Source organism: Lynx rufus, unplaced genomic scaffold (assembly GCF_022079265.1).
Source record: "Lynx rufus isolate CCGP_SWC_20201006 ecotype Redwood Valley unplaced genomic scaffold, mLynRuf1.p SCAF_15, whole genome shotgun sequence".
Classification (NCBI taxonomy): domain Eukaryota; kingdom Metazoa; phylum Chordata; class Mammalia; order Carnivora; family Felidae; genus Lynx; species Lynx rufus.
In genome coordinates this window covers 43732563-43751696 of record NW_025814829.1, presented here as the reverse complement: position 1 = coordinate 43751696, position 19134 = coordinate 43732563, and the positions used below count along the sequence as shown (strand labels likewise).

The 19134-nt window shown below is 37.4% G+C and overlaps 1 protein-coding gene across 4 annotated transcripts in view; it reads left to right on the top strand.

Moving 5' to 3' along the window:
* Window positions 1-19134, top strand: part of RASAL2 (RAS protein activator like 2) — a 357686-nt gene that overhangs the window by 159140 nt on the left and 179412 nt on the right. For all 4 annotated transcript variants that reach the window (XM_047076953.1, XM_047076952.1, XM_047076951.1 and 1 more), the window contains exon 2: window positions 18677-18804. In XM_047076953.1, the coding sequence (XP_046932909.1) occupies window positions 18677-18804 (128 nt within the window). The remainder of the gene's footprint in view (window positions 1-18676; window positions 18805-19134) is intronic.

Here is a 19134-nt window from a genome sequence, read left to right as displayed (position 1 = left end):
CTTTTAAAATTGGTAGATTTCATAATATACATTGTCCTTTACATTTTTTGCACTAAGGAATATAAATTTGTACATACACTTTTTGAAAAATATGTTTGGAAAAATATGCGTAAGAGTCTTAAAAATGCAAACCTGTGATTCAGTACTTGCCTTTCTTATAGTTTATTCTAGGAAACAATCAGAGATACATAGAAAGTTTGGGTATGGTATTTGTCGTAAAATTATGTATAAAATTGAAAGGTTGGCCCAACCTGTATTTTCACCATCAGGAACTTCATTCAACTAGTTTAGGTACATTTATATGATATGATACTATATAAAAATCAAACTCAGACTGTTATAGTATATATGATAATACAAATGATGTGCTCCCCATCGAATTACAGCCTCATCATTTTGGCACATTTTTTCATCATCATTTTGGATACTGATTATGTATCCCTCATATTTATCATTGCACCGAGTTCTACTTCATCACTAAGTTTAATGTGTATGCCATTTTTCTATTCAAGTTATTGTAGGGCTGAGAATTTACCTATATATATGTATATATATGTATATGTATATGTGTGTGTGTGTATATATATATATACAGTGTATATATATATATATATATATATATATATATAGTAAACCACTAGAAATTAGGTTTATACGCTTCCTCATCTTATTCTAGATGATCTTCATGAGACTGTTCCTGGCCTGGTTATGAAAACAGATAGTTTGGTCCTTGGTCTGCAGTGCTAGGGAAGGAGTCAATCTGCCTAACGTCTAGAAGGAATATTCTGCATTTCTTTATGTCCTATGCTTGGGAGGACATGGCTTCTTCCATTTGCCCTGCATTATCAGGCTGCTGGCGGTTTTTCCCACGTTTCCTTCTCTCTGCTTTGCTATAATGGGAAGAAGGATGGACTTATAGGAGTTTGGGAATAGCTTCTTAGCTGTTCCAAACTTAACTTTTTCCCCATCTGCTTTCGCCTTATTTCCTTTTGACCAGATTTAACCCTATGAAAGCATCATCATTTACAGTGAAACTGGTTTTTAATTGATGAAATTATGCACTTTTACAAAAAGATGTGATGCTTCTACTTAAAGAATTACTTTTTGTTGTTGTTTTTAAAGTGTCCATATGACAATGGGGAAGGGTAGAGAAAAGTATCTGTTAAATTTAGTGAAGCACTAGTACAATTTTGAAACAAACAACAAAAAGTTTGGAATGCCATTCTCCAGAGCAGTAATTAGAACAAAGAACCAGATCATTGCTGCTGTGCCTTCCAGTTCACTAAGTTGAGTTTTGCCAGGATACGTATCTTTCCCAGGATACATATCTCTGCATAGTAGTTATATGCAAGTGCATTGCTTTATTCAGTAGACTATGATCATAAGATATGGTTAAAGATATTTTGCTTATAATAAATCACATTTAGTTTTATTTCATATGGGCACTCATGACAAGGCCATATTTGTTACTTCTGGAAGCTTGTAGGGACTTATATAAAGCCCACAATGGTTTTCTAAAGTAAAAAAACAAAAACAAAACTTTAACATTTTATATTTCTCTTCTGTTTTTTTGAGGGGCTTGTAATTGACTCTTTACACACACTATTTAATTCATTACTGTTTATTAAATTTTTTTTTAGGAATGGTTAGATAAACCACAATGTAAATCATTTCTTTCTTCACTGGGATTCTGACTTTTCTCTGGGTTAAAACAATAATATATATTTTCAAAAGAATCAAGCAATGTGTAAGTTCCCTGAAATGTACTCAGTACTTAATAACTTGAATTAAAATAAGTAAGCATCTAATACCGCTTTCAATCCAAGGAGTTTGTAATGAAAGATGGTATTTAAAAAATATACAAAAAACAGCTAAAGAAAGATTTTCTTTGCCTTGTAATCCTCGCATTGTAACAATCTGAATGTGAAGTAGGTAATATAAAGAGAGAAGCCACAAGGTGTGGCTTTCCATTCATTTAGCTCCGTGCTCCCTGCTGCTGCCATTATGGTCAGATAGCTCTTGGGACTCTGTAATTGCAGTCTCTGTGAGTTCTTTCTATTTTCCTTGTCCATTTCCAGCTTGCATTTTGAGAAATAATTAGTTAAAATATCTGTCTCCTAAATAGAAAAATAAGAACTCTGGAACTGTCCAAAATCTCAGTGGCACATGTAATTTATCTAAAACATCCCACAAATAAAGTTGACATAAATAAATATAATATAAATAGGTCTAACTGTGGATAGATAGATATTAGAGATGAGCTTAGCCACAGACCTTTGGTGACAATTTAGCCCTAAGTACAACCTTTTTTAAAGAGACTTTTTATGAAGGATTGCAAGTTTGCTTTACTTTTAGCAATAATATAGATAATCATAATACCTCACACTTAGCCTGTGTTTCTTTGTTGCAGTAGTTACTCTAGCTAGAATAAACAAGTTTACATACTAAATTCATATGTAAGTTCAAAGCTTACATTAAGTAAGGAAAAGTAATTTTTCCAGGAGAGGCACACAAGGAAGAAATTATTTTGTTACTAAAAGGGTACTCCATAGCACAGAGGAACATTACTGTAGGGCTTAATCAGAAGTGTTTATGTGCATTGCATTTTAAAAATCTCTAATGTGAAGTTTCCTTAAAGGACTCCAGCCTAGCCTTTTGAGAGTCCATTAATGGGACTACGTAAATTCTTAATCCTCTTTTTTGCTGTCATTATGTTGAGAATATCAAAATGAATAATTGAATGATTGAGGAACGTTCCTGACTATATTATTTGGAAGAATTACTGGAGCAAAATCAGTGTCCTTTCACTGCTGGAAACAGTGACTAAAAGAGAGAAAGTGGGCAGGCTCCTGGTATTGTTCAAAGGTCTTGCTCCTGGGCTTTGTACAACTGCAGGGTATTTAAAGTTCCTGGTATCCTTGGCAACACAAACTGTTTGTGATACCAATTGGTGCTTGTGTTTCAATGATGTCATACAATTTACAGATCCACACAATGGATCTCTTGTTTGTGGGCCTACAGAGGACTTCTGACAGTTTAGGAAAAGCACCTGAATACCCATAGGAATTGAGGCTTAATTTGTGTGTGTGTGTGTGTGTGTGTGTGTGTGCATGCGCGCGCGCATCCATGCACGCCGGTGAGCAAGCAAGAGAGCAAAGAGGGAGGTGGGGGGGGTGGGGCGGGTGGAAAGGGAGAGGGGGAGAGAGAGAGAGAAAGAGAGAGATTTCTCTCAGGCTATAATTTTGAGAAGTAGCGACAATCTACTCTCTATTGCTTAATCTTTTGAGTTTGAATTCAACTTTTTTAAAAAAGCAAAAAATATCACCCACCAAATTTCTCATTGTTTTGCATTCTTGTGATTGCATTTGAGAAGTATATACACATTTTTGTACTAACTAAAACTTGTAAAAAAACGGATGAGGATTAATTGCTCTTCTCAAGTTTAGCCATCAGCTATGCACTTGTAAGAAGCTTATAGAGCTGGGAGTATTTGAACTAATTGGTTAGATTAAAACAGTGCCATTAAAAAGATTATTTGATTTCCTCTTGTCTTTCTCCGTCTCTTTTTTTTTTAAATATGCAAAGTAATTAGTAGAAGGACCTAAATGATTTACATTAAGTTGCCAGACCAGCTTAAATAAAAGAATGTGTTTCTGCCCTTATATTCATGGCTGCTTATCATTGTTTCTGTTTGCATCAAGAACGATGTGTGGATTCATGACACAGTGGTATACAAGGCCCTTTCCAATGGAATTTTCCTTTTACTAAGGCAAACCTGTGCAGATTATTTTCCCCCAGAGTATTTCCAAGAGTGATTTATTGACATACATCATACAATTCTGAAGATCATTCACAGTTTAAATGAGTTTTTTTCCTCTGATATTTTATTACAATATTTTTAGCATCAGTAGTTTTGAATTGGAATAAGAAACTAACCCATTATTTCAGATGTGGGCAGTATAAAGAATAATAAGAGTTAATGTTTATTGAAGGCTTAATATATGATAGGCCCTGTTCTAAATGCTGAACATTTCTCATTTAATCCTTACCACATCCCTGTGAGGAAGAGATCGTAATGTTCCCATTTTAAAGATGAGGAAACTGGGGCCCCAAGAGGTTAAGTATCTTGACTAAAGTCTCACAGCTGGTAAGCCGTAGAGCAGTGATTCCTTTTCAGGCAGTCTGACTCCAGATTTTGTGTTCTTAACTTGATGCCTCTCAATAACAATAATAATAATGAGGGCTATGAGCACTTATCTGTGTGCCAGAAATTGAGAAATTGTTCTTATCTTTTTCTAATGTGTTGACTCAGTCAAATATCCTAAGTTGGAACATGGGTCCTGCCATGACTCTGAGTCTCACTCTGCCAAGTTCCTGTGCTTTGATAGCCTCAGATCTTTGTAATCAATTCATATATGCTGAAAATCAGGAGTGAGTTATGTTAAGCAGCTTCTGTAGAAGGAGCGTAGGAGAGGTCAGTATGTACCAGGGCTGACTTAGTATCACCTTCCTGTCTACTCAAGTACTGTATTACTTATCTTAAGGGAGAAATTAAAACCTTAGAGAGCCATATGAGAAGTATAAGTTTCAACCCAGTGTTCCAAATGCTACTTAGATATTTATAAAACAAACAGAGCCTGATAGCCAGCATTTCTTTTCTTATTCCAAGGGTTTTAAAGTAGACTTGAACTAGTTAAAAATAGGTGGCTCCCTAGTAACAGGTGGTTCTCTAACTAATACTAGAGGAAGTTAAGCATCTGTGGACTCAAAGTTAGCATTTCTGTGCCACCCACACTCTTCTCATGATAGAGAAGTTGAATTATGAATGTGAAGTGCTTTAAACTTTGTTTTCTTTTTTAAAATTTTTTGTCCATGAGCTTGATATTGATCAACTTAGTTTGGAGCCTCTCTTCAACCATTTTCTAATTTGGTAGGACTTAGCTGTATATTTTTAAGGTGAATAATATCACTTTATAATTTAGTCTTAAGTCACATTAATAGATGCATGTAATTACAAATGTATACTACAAGGACTGAAATGAAAAAGAGCAGTTATATTCTCTACCCAATGTCTCAGTTAGTTTCTGTTCCATAGAGGCATCCCCTTGTAACTCCTTTAGGGGTTTTCTCCATCACTTATCTTCATATTTTTAAATAACTCATGCATTCACACCTATACATATGCATGCATGAAAATATATAGTCTTAAACACTTTGTTTGGAACTGTCTTTTGCTTTTAATCTAATTTAAAAATGTTCTCTAAACATACACACATACACATGCACAGCCATCATCTTATTCCCTTTTATAATTGAGAAAGTGAAGTCTCAGGTTACTTCATTTGCCCCAAATCATGGCAATAGTAAGTGGCAGATTTGAATCTATCTGACTACATAGTCATGACTACATAGTCATGTTTCATGTAAGTCAAATTCACTCAAAATGGGACTAAATGTAACGATTTTCTCCCCACTTTCAGTGTCCAGATGGCTAATCACAATAACAAACTTGTGTGCTTAGTATGCGTGAGGTACTTTGTTAAGCATTTGATGTGTGTTATCTCATTTGCACCTCAAAAAATTCCCTGAGATTTGGTGTTTTGTCATCCCTATTTTATTTATTTATTTATTTATTTATTTATTTATTTATTTATTTATTATTTTTGTCATCCCTATTTTAAAGATGAAGAAATTGAAATTTACTTAGGTTGAGTAATTTATCCAAGGTCAGACAACTTATAAATGGTAGAACTGGAATATATTTTTTTAAATGTTTATTTATGAGACAGAGAGAGACAGAGCATGAGTGGGGTAGGGGCAGAGAGAGAGGGAGACACAGAATCCGAAACAGGCTCCAGGCTCCAAGACATCAGCACAGAGCCTGACGCAGGGCTCGAAGTCGTCAAGTGCGAGATCATGACCTGAGCCGAAGTCGGACGCTCAACCGACTGAGCCACCCAGGTGCCCCTGGAATCTTTTTTTTTTAAATAGATTTTTTTTAGGTTTGTTCGTTTGTTTGTTTGTTTGTTTACAGAGTATACATGCATGTGTGAGAACATGGGGAGGGACAGAGAGAGAAAGGTAGAATCCCAAGCGGGCTCTGTGCTGTCAGCACAGAGCCTAACACTGGGCTCGATCCCATGAACTGTGAGATCATGACCTGAGCTGAGATGAAGAGTCAGACCTGGAATCTTTTTTTTTTTTTTTCTTCTTTTCTTTAAGCCTATTTATTTATTTTTAGAGAGACTGAGTGTGATTGGGGGAAGGGCAGAAAAAGAAGGAGAATCTCAAGCAGGCTCCATGCTGTCCGTGTAGAGCCCGTTGCGGGGCTCAAACCCACGAACCATGAGATCATGACTTGAGCCAAAATCAAGAGTAGGATGCTTAACTGACTGAGCCACCCAGATGCCCTTGGAATCTTTTTACAATATAATTTTTTTAAAAATTTTTTTTTCAACGTTTTTTATTTATTTTTGGGACAGAGAGAGACAGAGCATGAACGGGCGAGGGGCAGAGAGAGAGGGAGACACAGAATCGGAAACAGGCTCCAGGCTCTGAGCCATCAGCCCAGAGCCCGACGCGGGGCTCGAACTCACGGACTGCGAGATCGTGACCTGGCTGAAGTCGGACGCTTAACCGACTGCGCCACCCAGGCGCCCCTACAATATAATTTTTATTGAGGCACCTGGCTGGTTCATTTGGTAGAGCATATGACTCTTGATTTCGGGGTTGTGAGTTCAAACCCCACGTTGGGCGAAGAGCTTACTTTAAAAAAAGTATAATTTTTATTGAAATATACTGACAGAAGCGCACAGATCCTATAGCTTCATATATAGTTCAATGAATTTGCATTAAGGTGACAAACTTGAGTAACTTGCACCCTGCTGAAGAAACAGAACATTAATAGCAGCCCAGAAGTCCACCATGTGTCCTTTCCCAGTCACTGCACGTTCAAAGAGTAACTATGATCAGCATTAATATTACAGGGAAATTTTACCTATTTTTAAACTTTACGTAAGCAAAGTTATACATCTTTTGTCTGACTCCTTTTGCTCGCTATTGTATTTGTGAGCTGCATACATGCTGTTCCATGTGGTTGTAGTTGTAGTGCTTTCAACCTCACTGGTAGATAATACTCCATTTATGAATTACCACCATTCACGCATCCATTCTGCTATCGGTGGGCATTTCAGGTTATTCCTAGTTTTAGCTATTATGAATAGTGCCACTGTGTGCAGTCTTCTATATGCTTTTTGGAAAAAAAATGTATATTTCCATTGGGTATATATCTAGGAGTAGAGTTGCTGGATATGTGTATGTCTGGGTTTTGTAAATATTGTCAAACAGTTTTCCAAAGTGATGGTACCACTTCACACTCCCACCTGCAGTTGTTTCCCACCCTCGGCAAAACTTCGTATCTTTTCGTTTTTGCCATTCTGGTGGGTGTGCAGCAGTAATCTCTCACTGTGCTTTTCATTTGCATTTCCCTGATGATTAATGAAGTTGAGCACCGTTTTACATGTTAGATGGACATTTGGATATTCTTTTTTATGAAGTAAATGGTGAGGTCTTTTGCCCATTGTTTGATTAGGTTGTCAACCTTTTTCTTAACAGAGTATGTTGGTTTTCCTCACCTCACCCTTTTTCTGAGGCCAGAACCTTGGCTCTTCTAATTTTTTATTCGGGCATTTACATACCTCCTTAATTCTAATAACATGAATATATGCTTTTTTTTTTTATTTAACAGTTCTCAAGCTTTTTTATTGATTGTTATGGCGGATGATGATTTAGCTGTCATATATAATAATCCCAATTGCCTTACTGTAATTATATACTTATTTTTATAATACGGATTTACTGTTTTACATTATTATGCCTAAACTGGGTTTGGTTGAATATCATTATTACATTTCCTTTTTTGCTTTTTGTTTTTTTGAGGTTAATAATTGCCATTTTTTTCCCATTTGTGTAGGTTTCTTTGTACCTATTATTCTTCCCATGCTTTCCTATAGTCTTGTAGTACAGTGTTTTTTATTTTTTTAACACTTATTTATTTTTGAGAGGTAGAGTATGAGCAGGGGGCAGAGAGAGAGGGAGACACAGAATCTGAAGCAGGCCCCAGGCTCCGAGCTGTCAGCACAGAGCCCAATGTGGGGCTCGAACTCACAAACTGCGAGATCAACACCTTAGCTGAAGTCAGATGCTTAACTGACTGAGCCACCCAGGTGCCTCTCTTGTAGTACAGTTTTACTCAAGGCCAGTAATATCAGGTAATATCAAATCCAGCTTTATTTTATTTCATTTTCTTTTTTCTTGATGACATCCATCTTGGAGGCCTCCTAGTCTTATATTTAGGATCGTTCCCTAAATAGCTGGTATCCTAGGTGTTTGCTTTGCTGTCATCCTTAGAATTCTCCTTGCCTTTTTCTTAAGGTGGAAGCTCTGTTTCCTGGATCTTAAGGCTTTGTCTCTTTCCATTTACCTCATTTCATTCAAGCACATGCTCCAGTAGTTTAAAAACTGGCCCAGTAGCAAAAAGCATGGTGTTACATCTTCAGCATGTCAGTCTCTTTGTTCACACTCTTCCAGTCAGGATTGCCTTCTAGTTCTCTTCATCATCATTTTGGGATACTCTTTGCTTGTCTCCTAAGCTTGGAACACCTGTTGTAGAAATACAGTGTGTTATTTTCTTGGTTACTCTGTTATGGATTGAGTGTTTGTGTCCCCTCCCCCACCTCCAAATCATTTTATGGGACTATATCTTGGAGATGGGAGTGTAAGGAGGTAGTAAAGGTTAGATGGGGTCATAAAGGCTGTCCCTAATCTGATAGAACTGGTGCCTTTATAGAAGGAGTAAGAGATACTTCTTTCTCTCCGTCTTGTTAGGACACAACAAGAAAGCAACCATCTGCAAGTCCAGAAGAGTGCTCTCACCAGCAACCACATCAGCTTGTGCCTTGATCTTGGACTTCCCAGCGTCCACACCTGTGGGAAAATAAATTTCTGTTGCTTAAGCCACACAGTCTGTGGTATTTTGTTATGGCAGCCCGTGTAGACTAAGACACTCCCCCAAATTTGAGGCCTTGAGTATCTAAAAATATTTTTATTTTATCCTCAGACTTGATTATTTGGCCAAGTGAATAATTTAGGTTGGAAATAATTTTCTCTCAGAAATCTAAAGGCATTATTCCATTGTCTTCCAAATTCCCATGTTCCATTGGAGAAGTCTAGATCCATTCTTCCTTTTACTGCTTTATAGTCTTGTATTTGTTCCCTTCTACTGATTTGAGGTCAGTGGTTTTTGATAAAAAGAAAGGTTTTCCATGTCTTACGTAAGTCAGCTAAGTTGCGTCAGGACTGAGCTGATGAATTGGGTTGTCGACTTAGCAGTGAGTGACTGATAGGATTCTTTAGAGAAGCCTATATTATCTCCTTGATAGTTTTCACTGTAAGCTCAGTGATTTGTGACTCAAACAGGTCACAATTCAGAAGAGATGCATATTTAGCTCTGTAATTCTATTTCAGTTGATACTGTGGAGAGAGGTAGAGCTATTAAAATTTTTTAATGCTGCCAAACTCTTGATAGGTTTTATTTTTTAATGCAGTCTGCCTTCTTTTGCTCCTTTAGATAGAGAGATAATGTTACAGTATTGGTTGTATAACCAATCACTAAAACCTCAGAAACTGATCTCTCAATAGTGGTAAACTATTTACTCTGTTTTTCCTTCTCCACTAAGAATCACATTCCTTTTAAAGCTCTAATTCTCTGCCCACAACAGCTGCTGCTAAAGGAAAGTGACAAGATTCAGTTCAAAAGGAGGGAAGCATGGGGGTATATTAGTACAAGAAGAGGTACTAAATATAACAGAAGGAATGGGTATTACATGGTGTTTGAGATTAATTCTTAGTAAAGTTCATTTTTCTACCAGTAATATGAATATGAGACACAAAAAGGATCGTGAGTTTTGATCATTTATATAACACCATGGTTATGTTATATGGGGCAGAGTAGTATTTTCTTAAAATTTGCACTTTTCTTAAATTTGCACAATACTTGACTGTTTACAAAAAACTTGCATATAGACCTTTTTCTTCTTCTAAGGATTATTATGTGAGTGAATTATTTTGAGTATTTTATATTTTTCTGTTTAAGTGAGAGTATGAACTGTAGATGTAAGAGGTCCTATTGAGGGTAAAGTACAAACCGTGATTGGCTGCCATCTGTCATCTGAATGTGGCTTCATTCACAACTTACCCATGCCGTAGAGTTATTTAAGCAGTACTTGGCCCTGTGTGGGAATTATGGGACTTATTCCTTCTAATGCGTGTCTGAAAAGCAGAAGAAAACCATATAATCTGCTCTGCCTGCATTTGCATGGCACACGTGATCAAGTGTAGTGCAGACTGTATTAGCGATGTGGAAGAGAGAAGCAAGGGGGAACCATCATAGGACTTGCTTCCCATCCTGGTCATCTTCTAATACTTAGGTAATATTATCCAATTCAGATTTGTTTTTCTGGGGCACCTGTGTGGCTCAGTCGGTTGAGCATCCAACTCTTGATTTCAGCTCAGGTTATGATCCCAGGGTCATGGGATCGAACCCTGCGTCAGGCTCTGGGCCTAGCGTGGAGCCTGCTTAAGATTCTCAATCTCTCTCTCCCTCCCCCTTTCCCTCTCCCCTGCTTGTCCTCTCTCTCTGTTAAAAAAAAAAAAAGAAGAAAAGAAAAAAAAAGTTCTTCTAAAAAGGGAAGTGTTAACCTTTATCAAACATCTGATTGTCTACTATAAATGTCAGGCCTTCCAGGAACTTATTACATTTTAATACTTATTACAGGTAACTCTGCCCTGTGATGGAACAGAGGTAGAAAACCTATGCTTAGGCCCTGGTGCTGCTGAGAGACTGAGAGCGAGGCAGCAAAGGGACCCTTTGCAAATCTTAGTCTAAAGGAAGTTACTCACCAGAGAGTGTCATGTGCTGTCTCCTACCTGCCTTCCCTTTCTCTTAAAAAGGGTGATAGTGCGGGGTGCCTGGGTGGCTCAGTTGGTTGAGCGTCTGACTTCAGCTCAGGTCATGATCTTGGGGTTCGTGAGTTGGCGCCCTGCATTGGGCTTGCTGCTGTTAGCGCAGAGCCCACTTTGGGTCCTCTGTCCTCCTTCTCTTTGCACCTCCCCCGCTTGTGCGCGCGCGCACTCTCTCTCTCTCTCTCAAAAACAAAAGATTAAAAAAATGGGTGATGGTGAGCATAGGGGGTTTACTGATTAGACACTAGTGATCAAGTAGTGGCAATTAAGCCTTCATAACTGAGAAGGAAACTAAAATCGTTAGCTAAGAATAAAAGACACAACATGAATTTGTTTCGATAAACAGTTATGGTCTTACAGTGAATTTATGATGAAGACTAAAGTGTATTTCCATAAAGGCAAACAGTTCTGACCTAGTATGATTTTATATCTTAAACATGTTGAATCATTTATTACTTAGTATCCTTATTACTCACCAAGGTGAGCGTGACTATATTTAAATCTACTGGGGCCATTGATTTGTATGCACTGTAATGTAATTTGCCAGCCCAAGGGCTCACTGCATGTCAGGACAAAGCAGAGTTCATAGCCAATAATTTAATGTCTGGATAGTTATTCTAAGAAAAATTTTGTTTGCTTATTCTGGAAGTCTGGAATTTGCTTATTTTCTGACATTTTGAAGGAATATGGAGGGTGGAAATGTAATGAGGGGACAAAATAAATAAAATCAAACTTTATCTTAATATTCTGGTTGGTTTTGTGTTTCCTTTCAATACTTTAAGCATGAAAGAGAGTGACTTAAAATATATTGATGCAATAATTGATGGCAGCCACACTAAGTCCTAAACAGATAGCATTAACACATTTATAAAATGATTTCGTCATATATTTCCAACATCAGCGGGCTGCTGAACAGCATGTTACAGACGTTATGATTATGATTAAAATCATCGTCACGTGGCAACTCTAACATTTCTTCTCTTGCAGCAGAAATTGCCTGCAGAAGATAGCCAAGAAGATACCACGTTTTTAAAGCTGTATGGCATGGCAAGGGTTTTATTATTTATTAGAAAAATAAAGAACCATCTTTAAAAAATATAGCTTGTTAGTTGGCCTGTGGATATAAATGATACTTGAACTTCTGTCAAAATTATTTTGAACATTTTGGTGAAGAGAAAAATAGCCCTTTGTGTAGTTAGGGAAGTTGACATATTCTTAGCTAGCTTAAGTAACATAGCTCTGTTTTACAATTATTTAGATATATTTTTACTTCTATAAGAAAGTGGCCACTCCAGTTCTAAGACTTTATAAAGTAATGTGTATACGTTGACTTTGAATTCTAATCAAATTCAGAAAGGAAACAAGTCTGATAATTGAAATTTGAATGTTGGGAAGAACTTGCCATTAATCTGGGTTGGATCTGGCGTGGAAATAAACACACACACATGAAAATATAGATCTTTCCAAGCAGTTCAGACCTCTGAGGTTTACAACAACTCCATGCTAGAAATGTGCTTCTCTTTTAATGTATTAAAATCTCACCTATAGATAGATTTCCCAAAGCTATGTTTTATTTTATTTTAATTTAATTTAATTTTTTTAAGTTGGTACTAAGAATCAATGAAAGAATTCTATCTTTAATTCTATCTTTAAGTTGGTACTAAGAATTCAATCAGTCTATTGAGATTGAATGAAACACTAGGGACTGTGTTAGCTCGAAAAGTGTCCCTATAGAATACTCTATAAAGCTTTCTTTGGATGGCAGTAAACAGGTTTCGGATTTTACCAATTTCAATTGCATTTAACTAACAATGTTGGGATTTTAAAAGAACAAGTGACTAGTAAATGATGTGATCCAAAAGCAACTCAGATGAACTTTAAGGAGCTGTATGATACAAAAGTAAAATTTCCCACAGCAGTTTTCTCTTTGACATTCTCCATATTTGGGTCATGGACTTGTTCTTTTCCATTCGCCTTAACCCCTACTTCTGCCTCAAGGCAGATCCCTTTATTTACTTCCCTACTGTAAGTCTTTTGAGATGCTTTCTTTGTAAGTCTGGAAGAGACCAGAAGATGCTTACCCTCTTAGAGAAAATCACAGTGAGGCTAGTTGTAGACTGTATCTAGTAGAATTTCCAGCTCAGTTGTATCATTTTTGTTCATCTTTGTCAAGTGATGGGACAGGCTATGAAGCTCCCTTCTATACTTATAAGGAAGGATTATGAGGAAGGGTTACACACAAGAAAATTGTTGTTTCCTTGCCAGATAGTTACTAAGTTCATATCAGCGCTTGAAGAAGCCCAGGGTTTGATGCATAGATTGACAGGTAGACAAAGTAATCTGGTATTTTCCATGTCATTTTTAAGTGATTTGGATATAATGGATTAATTGAATCCTTCTAATTCAACTCCAATTCAAAAGCTTCCCTTTAAATGTTCTTATTCCTGTTTTGAAAAACTTTGTTTTGGACTTCCCTTACTAAATTCCTATTTCAAAATCAGGTTCACATGATCCCTTTCTATTTCACCAGTCTGTGACCCCAATTATCCCTTGCCAGGCTGTTACATTAGTCTCCCATCCATTATATAAGACCTGAGGTTTGTATTCTACTTACTTCATCCTAGCAAGCTATTGCCAGACTTCCGCAGAATCCTCATCGGCTTCCTGTTGTCTAAGCAGTGGTTTTTAAAGCATGGTCTGCGGAACCCTACAACCCGAGGATCCCCCTGATCTGTTAGGGTAAAACTATTTTCACAGTCAAATTACCTTAAAAAAACAAAACAAAACAAAAACAAAAAAATGACTGTGTTGACTTTTACATTGATGATGTAGAGGCAATTTTGAGTAAAACCACCAATGCAGTCGCAGGAATCAAAGCGGCCGCACCAAACTGTATTAGGAGTCACCGCATTCTCCTCTGCCGCATAGTAGGGGGAAAACGGCTGGGAAGTCCTTGAGAACTCAGTGAAAGTCCTTAATTTTGTTAAATCTCAATGCTAGAGTTCACATTTTTTAAACATTCTGTCTGATGACGCGGGAAGCGCTCACGAGCTGCCGGCTGAAGTACGATGGTTATCAAACCGAGGGCGTTCTGCACAAGTTGGGTTGAAAGCTGAACTTGCCACTGGTTTTCACTGAACACCATTTTTACCTGAAACACAACTGCAAGACGAACTATAGTTCTTTTGTGTTGGTTATTTGACAGATATTTTCTGGAAAAAGAAAGACAGAAACCTTTCATTTAGAGGGAAAAAACCAACAGTATTTATTGCTGATGATAAAATCCAAGACGAAAAATGCTTGATAGCTTCCCAGTAAAGACTTCTATGATAAAGTCAAGACTTTTCTGAAGATTAATGAATGTGATTTTTTCACATTACATGATGGAAGGTGTCATAATTTGGAAGATCTGCAAAACTAAATGAACCAATGTTTTGGAAATGATCAGTGCATAATGTTAAAAACTCATACATATGCATTGAAAATCCATTCAAAGGGTAAGGTACACCAATGATTTTTAACATAGCCGAGCATGAAAAGTTCATTGCTGTGGTGTCACATTCCACATTTCACTCACTGTTAAGAAGCATCCTCTTGTCAGGTTTTGGATTAGTATTAAAAAAGATGATCCACATTTATCTAAAAATGCTATTGAAATACTCTTCCCTGGGGCGCCTGGGTGGCTCAGTCCATTAAGCATCCGACTTCGGCCCAGGTCATGATCTTGCGGTTTGTGAATTTGAGCCCCGTGTCGGGCTCTGTGCTGACAGCTCGGAGCCTGGAGCCTGCTTCAGATTCTGTGTCTCCCTCTCTCTCTCTGCTCCTCCCCCGCTCACGCTCTCTCAAAAATAAATAAACATTTAAAAAATTAAAAAAACAAACAACTCTTTCCTTCCAACTGCATATCTGAGTGATTCAGAGTTTCTTCATATATTTCAACCAAAGCGACATAAATATATTGAATGCTGTAACAGATATAAGAATCCAGCTGTCTCCCATTCAGCCAGACTTTAAAAAAGATTTGCAAAACTTAAAACAAGGCCACTGCTCTCACGTATTTTGTTTTGGAAAATAGTTACATTTCATTAAAAATGTGTTATTTATATTAATATGCAGTAGGTGTCTTATCATTTAATGAATAAATATTTTAAATATTTCTTAGTTTTAATATCTAATATGGTAAATATTAAATATGGCTCCTATAAAAAATTCTTTGAAGTCTTCAATAATTTTAAGAGTTTAAAGGGATCTTGAGATCAAAAAAATTTGAGAGTTACTAGTCCACAAGACAATAGCCCGTTTAGAGAAGTACTTTTCAAAAAGACCCATTGAGTAAACTCAGATGCTTTTTATTGCTTCTGAAATTATTCAGTTTTTATAATAAATCCAGCGTCCAGTGCCCTTAGTATTCTTATAGGACAGGGGCACTGCAAAGCAAAATTATTTCCAGTCTTGCTATTAAGATTCTTACTTGTAATTCTATGTTATCCTTTTCTCTGGTGATCTTTAGACACTAAATATAATTGGAAGTCAGAAGTTAGAAGTATGTTACTAGAGTAGGGGGTGGGTGTGGGGGTGGAGAGGAAAAGAGAGGGAAAGAGAGATTGGTTGCTTGGTGGGTCGTATTGGTAAGGTGAGCTTGTCCTGTGGTAATATAGTCTTAGTAGATAGGTTTTACTGTTAAATCTTCATTTAACCATGGAAAAGAGGACATGATAAACTGAACAAATTAAATCTATAGGTTATTTTAAAATCTTATTTTATCTTGTTTTTTAAATGCCTTTTAAGCCTTAATTCAGAAGAGCTAAAAAGAACCCCCCCCAAATCACTTATTCTAACTTCTTTCTTGTTTTATTCCTTGGTATACAGTTTTACAATGTGATTTTTTTTAAGTGGGTATTAAATAATAAATGTGAAACTACAAAATTTATAACAGCATTAGCCAGTCTCATCATTCAGACAGACAGAACATTTTAGATAGGGCGACATTACTCCCTACTTCATTCTACCTGTCACACTGGGGAGGAATAGTTTGGGGTCCCAAAATACTGTGTGAAACATTGTCTTGTTTCACAGTACCATGAAGAAACTAGGAGCAAAGCCCAAGATTGGAGAAAGGGAGAACATCAGACAGTGAGACTTTAAGAGAATTACTCAGGATGACACAGGGAAGGGAATGTAGGTTTTCTTAATTTCAGTTCTGATCCAGATTTATATTTTGTCAGGAAACCTGCATTATGCTATAAATATAGTGTCCTGTATTCTAATTTTTATGGAGTTTATCACCGTCTTCTTGCTTAGTATAGATCACAAAATTGCTGTTCAAATTAAATTACAGTGGGCAGTAGGTCACCCACGACTAACTTACGTAAGAAGGTTAGTCATTTGAATGAAAACTTGTCTAGGCCACAAAACCACCACATTTCCACATAAAGTAGGTGCATCCCTCTGTGTTGAAGTGGAGTTGGTACTTGACTCTAAAAATAGGCCTACATTGTGGTAAAAATCTAACCCATTTGTTTGTCCAAATCGTGAAGAAAATCAGCTTTGACATGGTTTTTAAGTACAGGCAAGAATCTTCCATATGTGTCAAAGAGGATTAAGAGTCAGCTTCTTTCAAGCTTTTTGTGATAAATTCAGGAAATGTGGAAGTATAAAGAAAACTTTAGAATAATTTTCAAAACAAATAAAAATAATTTTCGATGCTCTGTTAGAACACAAGGGGAGGAGTTGAGGGCGGGGAAGAGAGAGTTTGTGGAATGGAGAAGCTAGATGTGTAGCAAATACTGCTGTGCATAGCGCAGAGGAGATAGACACAGAAGAGGAGAGGCAGTGAGCTAAGATTTAGTAACATCTCCAGCTGAGCCCTAGTAAGTAACGTGGGTTCTGTGAATTATTTGGAGGGTAGCTGATAAGCTTGCCTACATATGCAGAGCAACGCATTTAAATAGATTTTTAGAAAGCAAAGGAAGTTAAGCCAGAAGGAGCACTGAAGATAATATTGGTCACACAAGACAGTGCAAAAAAAGCCATTCATCTAAGTGTCCTAGTCCTGCCTTGTTTATTTCCGACAGAACTCCAGCTATACCATTGCATATTTGGGTGATTCTAGTATAAGATACCTAGGACATTATTTGTATCTCCTTGAAGCCATACCTGTCAGACTGTGATTGAAAAAACTAAAAGTCTGGGGCTCCTGGGTGGCTCAGTTGGTTGAGCGTCTGACCCTTGATTTGGCTCTGGTCATGTTCCTGGGTTGTGGGATCAAGTCCCACATGGTGCCTCTGCGCTGAGTGTGGAGCCTGCTTAAGATTTTCTGTGTCTCTCTGTCTCTGTCTCTCTCTTTCCCTCTCTCTCTGTTCCCTCCTTCTCCTCTCCCTGGCTCAAGCTCTCTCTCTTAAAAAAAAATCTTGGGGCCCCTGTAGCTCTGTTGCTTAAGCATCTGACTGTGGCTCAGGTCATGATCTTGTGGTTCGTGGGTTCGAGCCCCACATTGGGCTCTCTGCTGTCAGTGCAGAGCCTTCTTCAGATCCTCTGTACTCCCTCTCTTCACCTCCCCTGCTCTCTCTGTCTCTTTTTCAAAACTAAATAAACATTTAAAAAACCCTAAAAGTCTATAGACAGTAATACTAATGAAAACACTTGTGTAATAGATAAAATGCGTTTATTTTTGATTTATAACTCTCCTGCCCTCATGGGTGTTTGTTTTCTAATTTCTCCAGTTTGAGATGCTCCTCTGGGAAAACAACTGAATAGTAATAAATAATGCATTTAAAATTATCTCTTCAGTATAATCCTGACAGGAATTAGTCCTTCGTTGGCTAAAGAACTTTTAATATTCAACTGTCGTAAAGCCTTATTTAATGGATCTAATGTGTACTTTTGATTAAGATGTGTTCCATGTTGTGTAGCAGCCCAAATGAGTGAACAGTTTGTATCAAAGAATTTTAAAGTAACGAAGTAATCATAACCACTTGGTATTTAATAGGGAAATGAGACATTTGAGAAGAGTTAGACATTTAGCTCTGATATGTACCTCCACCTGTAAGAGACATGATGGTAATATGTTTGGATCTTTCCTTGCAGAAACTGCTTTCTGTGTTTTTAAGATCTTACTGGCCTCTAGTGGTAATATGATGCTATAGTTTAAATATTTTTTTAATTCTCATGCGTGACTAGAAATAAAGCCATTTTGAAGACACTGGCGGTTAATATTTTCATTCTCTTGAGTGGGGTCAGCAGTAGTCTCGAAGTGTACATGCGACACCATTTCTTCCTAAAGATTAGAGGTTCTGTCTTTTGTTCTTCTCTGAGTCACTCCCCCCCCCCCCCACCATTTTGAATGATGTTAGTTTAGCTCTGAAGCAACTTCCCATTGTTGTAGTACATGTACCATGGTCATTACTGTGTCAAGTTTGTGCTAACAAATCCTCCTAGTGTTTCAGCCTTCTTTCCTGCAGACTAAACGGCCTATTTTCCCCTCTGTAGAACAGTTTTTATTAAGAGGAAGTGAAGTTTTCAATTTACCATTTAGGTTCATGTTTGAAACTCTTTATTTAATATGGTTTTGGAGAATCTTACATTTGAGATCCTGGTCTACCTAAGTCAGCATGATAATGCATTCTCACTTTTGTTTTTCATGTTTGTCACCCAGATGTGAAGGGGCCACCCACGCATCGTCTGTCTTGCGGCCAGTCACCCTACACGGAAACGACGACGTGGGAGCGGAGGTACTGCATCCTCACGGACAGCCAGCTGGTGCTGCTCAACAAGGAGAAGGAGGTGAGATGGGTGTCACCGAGGAAAGCCGCTTCTCCTTCTGGCCAAATTCCCGAAATCTGGTTTTTATTTGCACTTGATATGTGGCATTTATGGAAATGGGCAAAACTCCTTTTATTGAGCTTTGCTGTAATGCACTTAGCAGTAGCACGTTTTAAAAATGGGGATTTGTGGCAATCCTGTCTTGAGCAAGGCTGTCAGCGCCATATCTCCAACAGCATTTGCTCGCTTCTTGCTTCTCTGTCGCATTTTGGTAATGATCATTCAAACGTTTTCATTATTATTATATTTGTTATGGTGATCTGTGATCGGTGATCTTTGAGATTACTATTG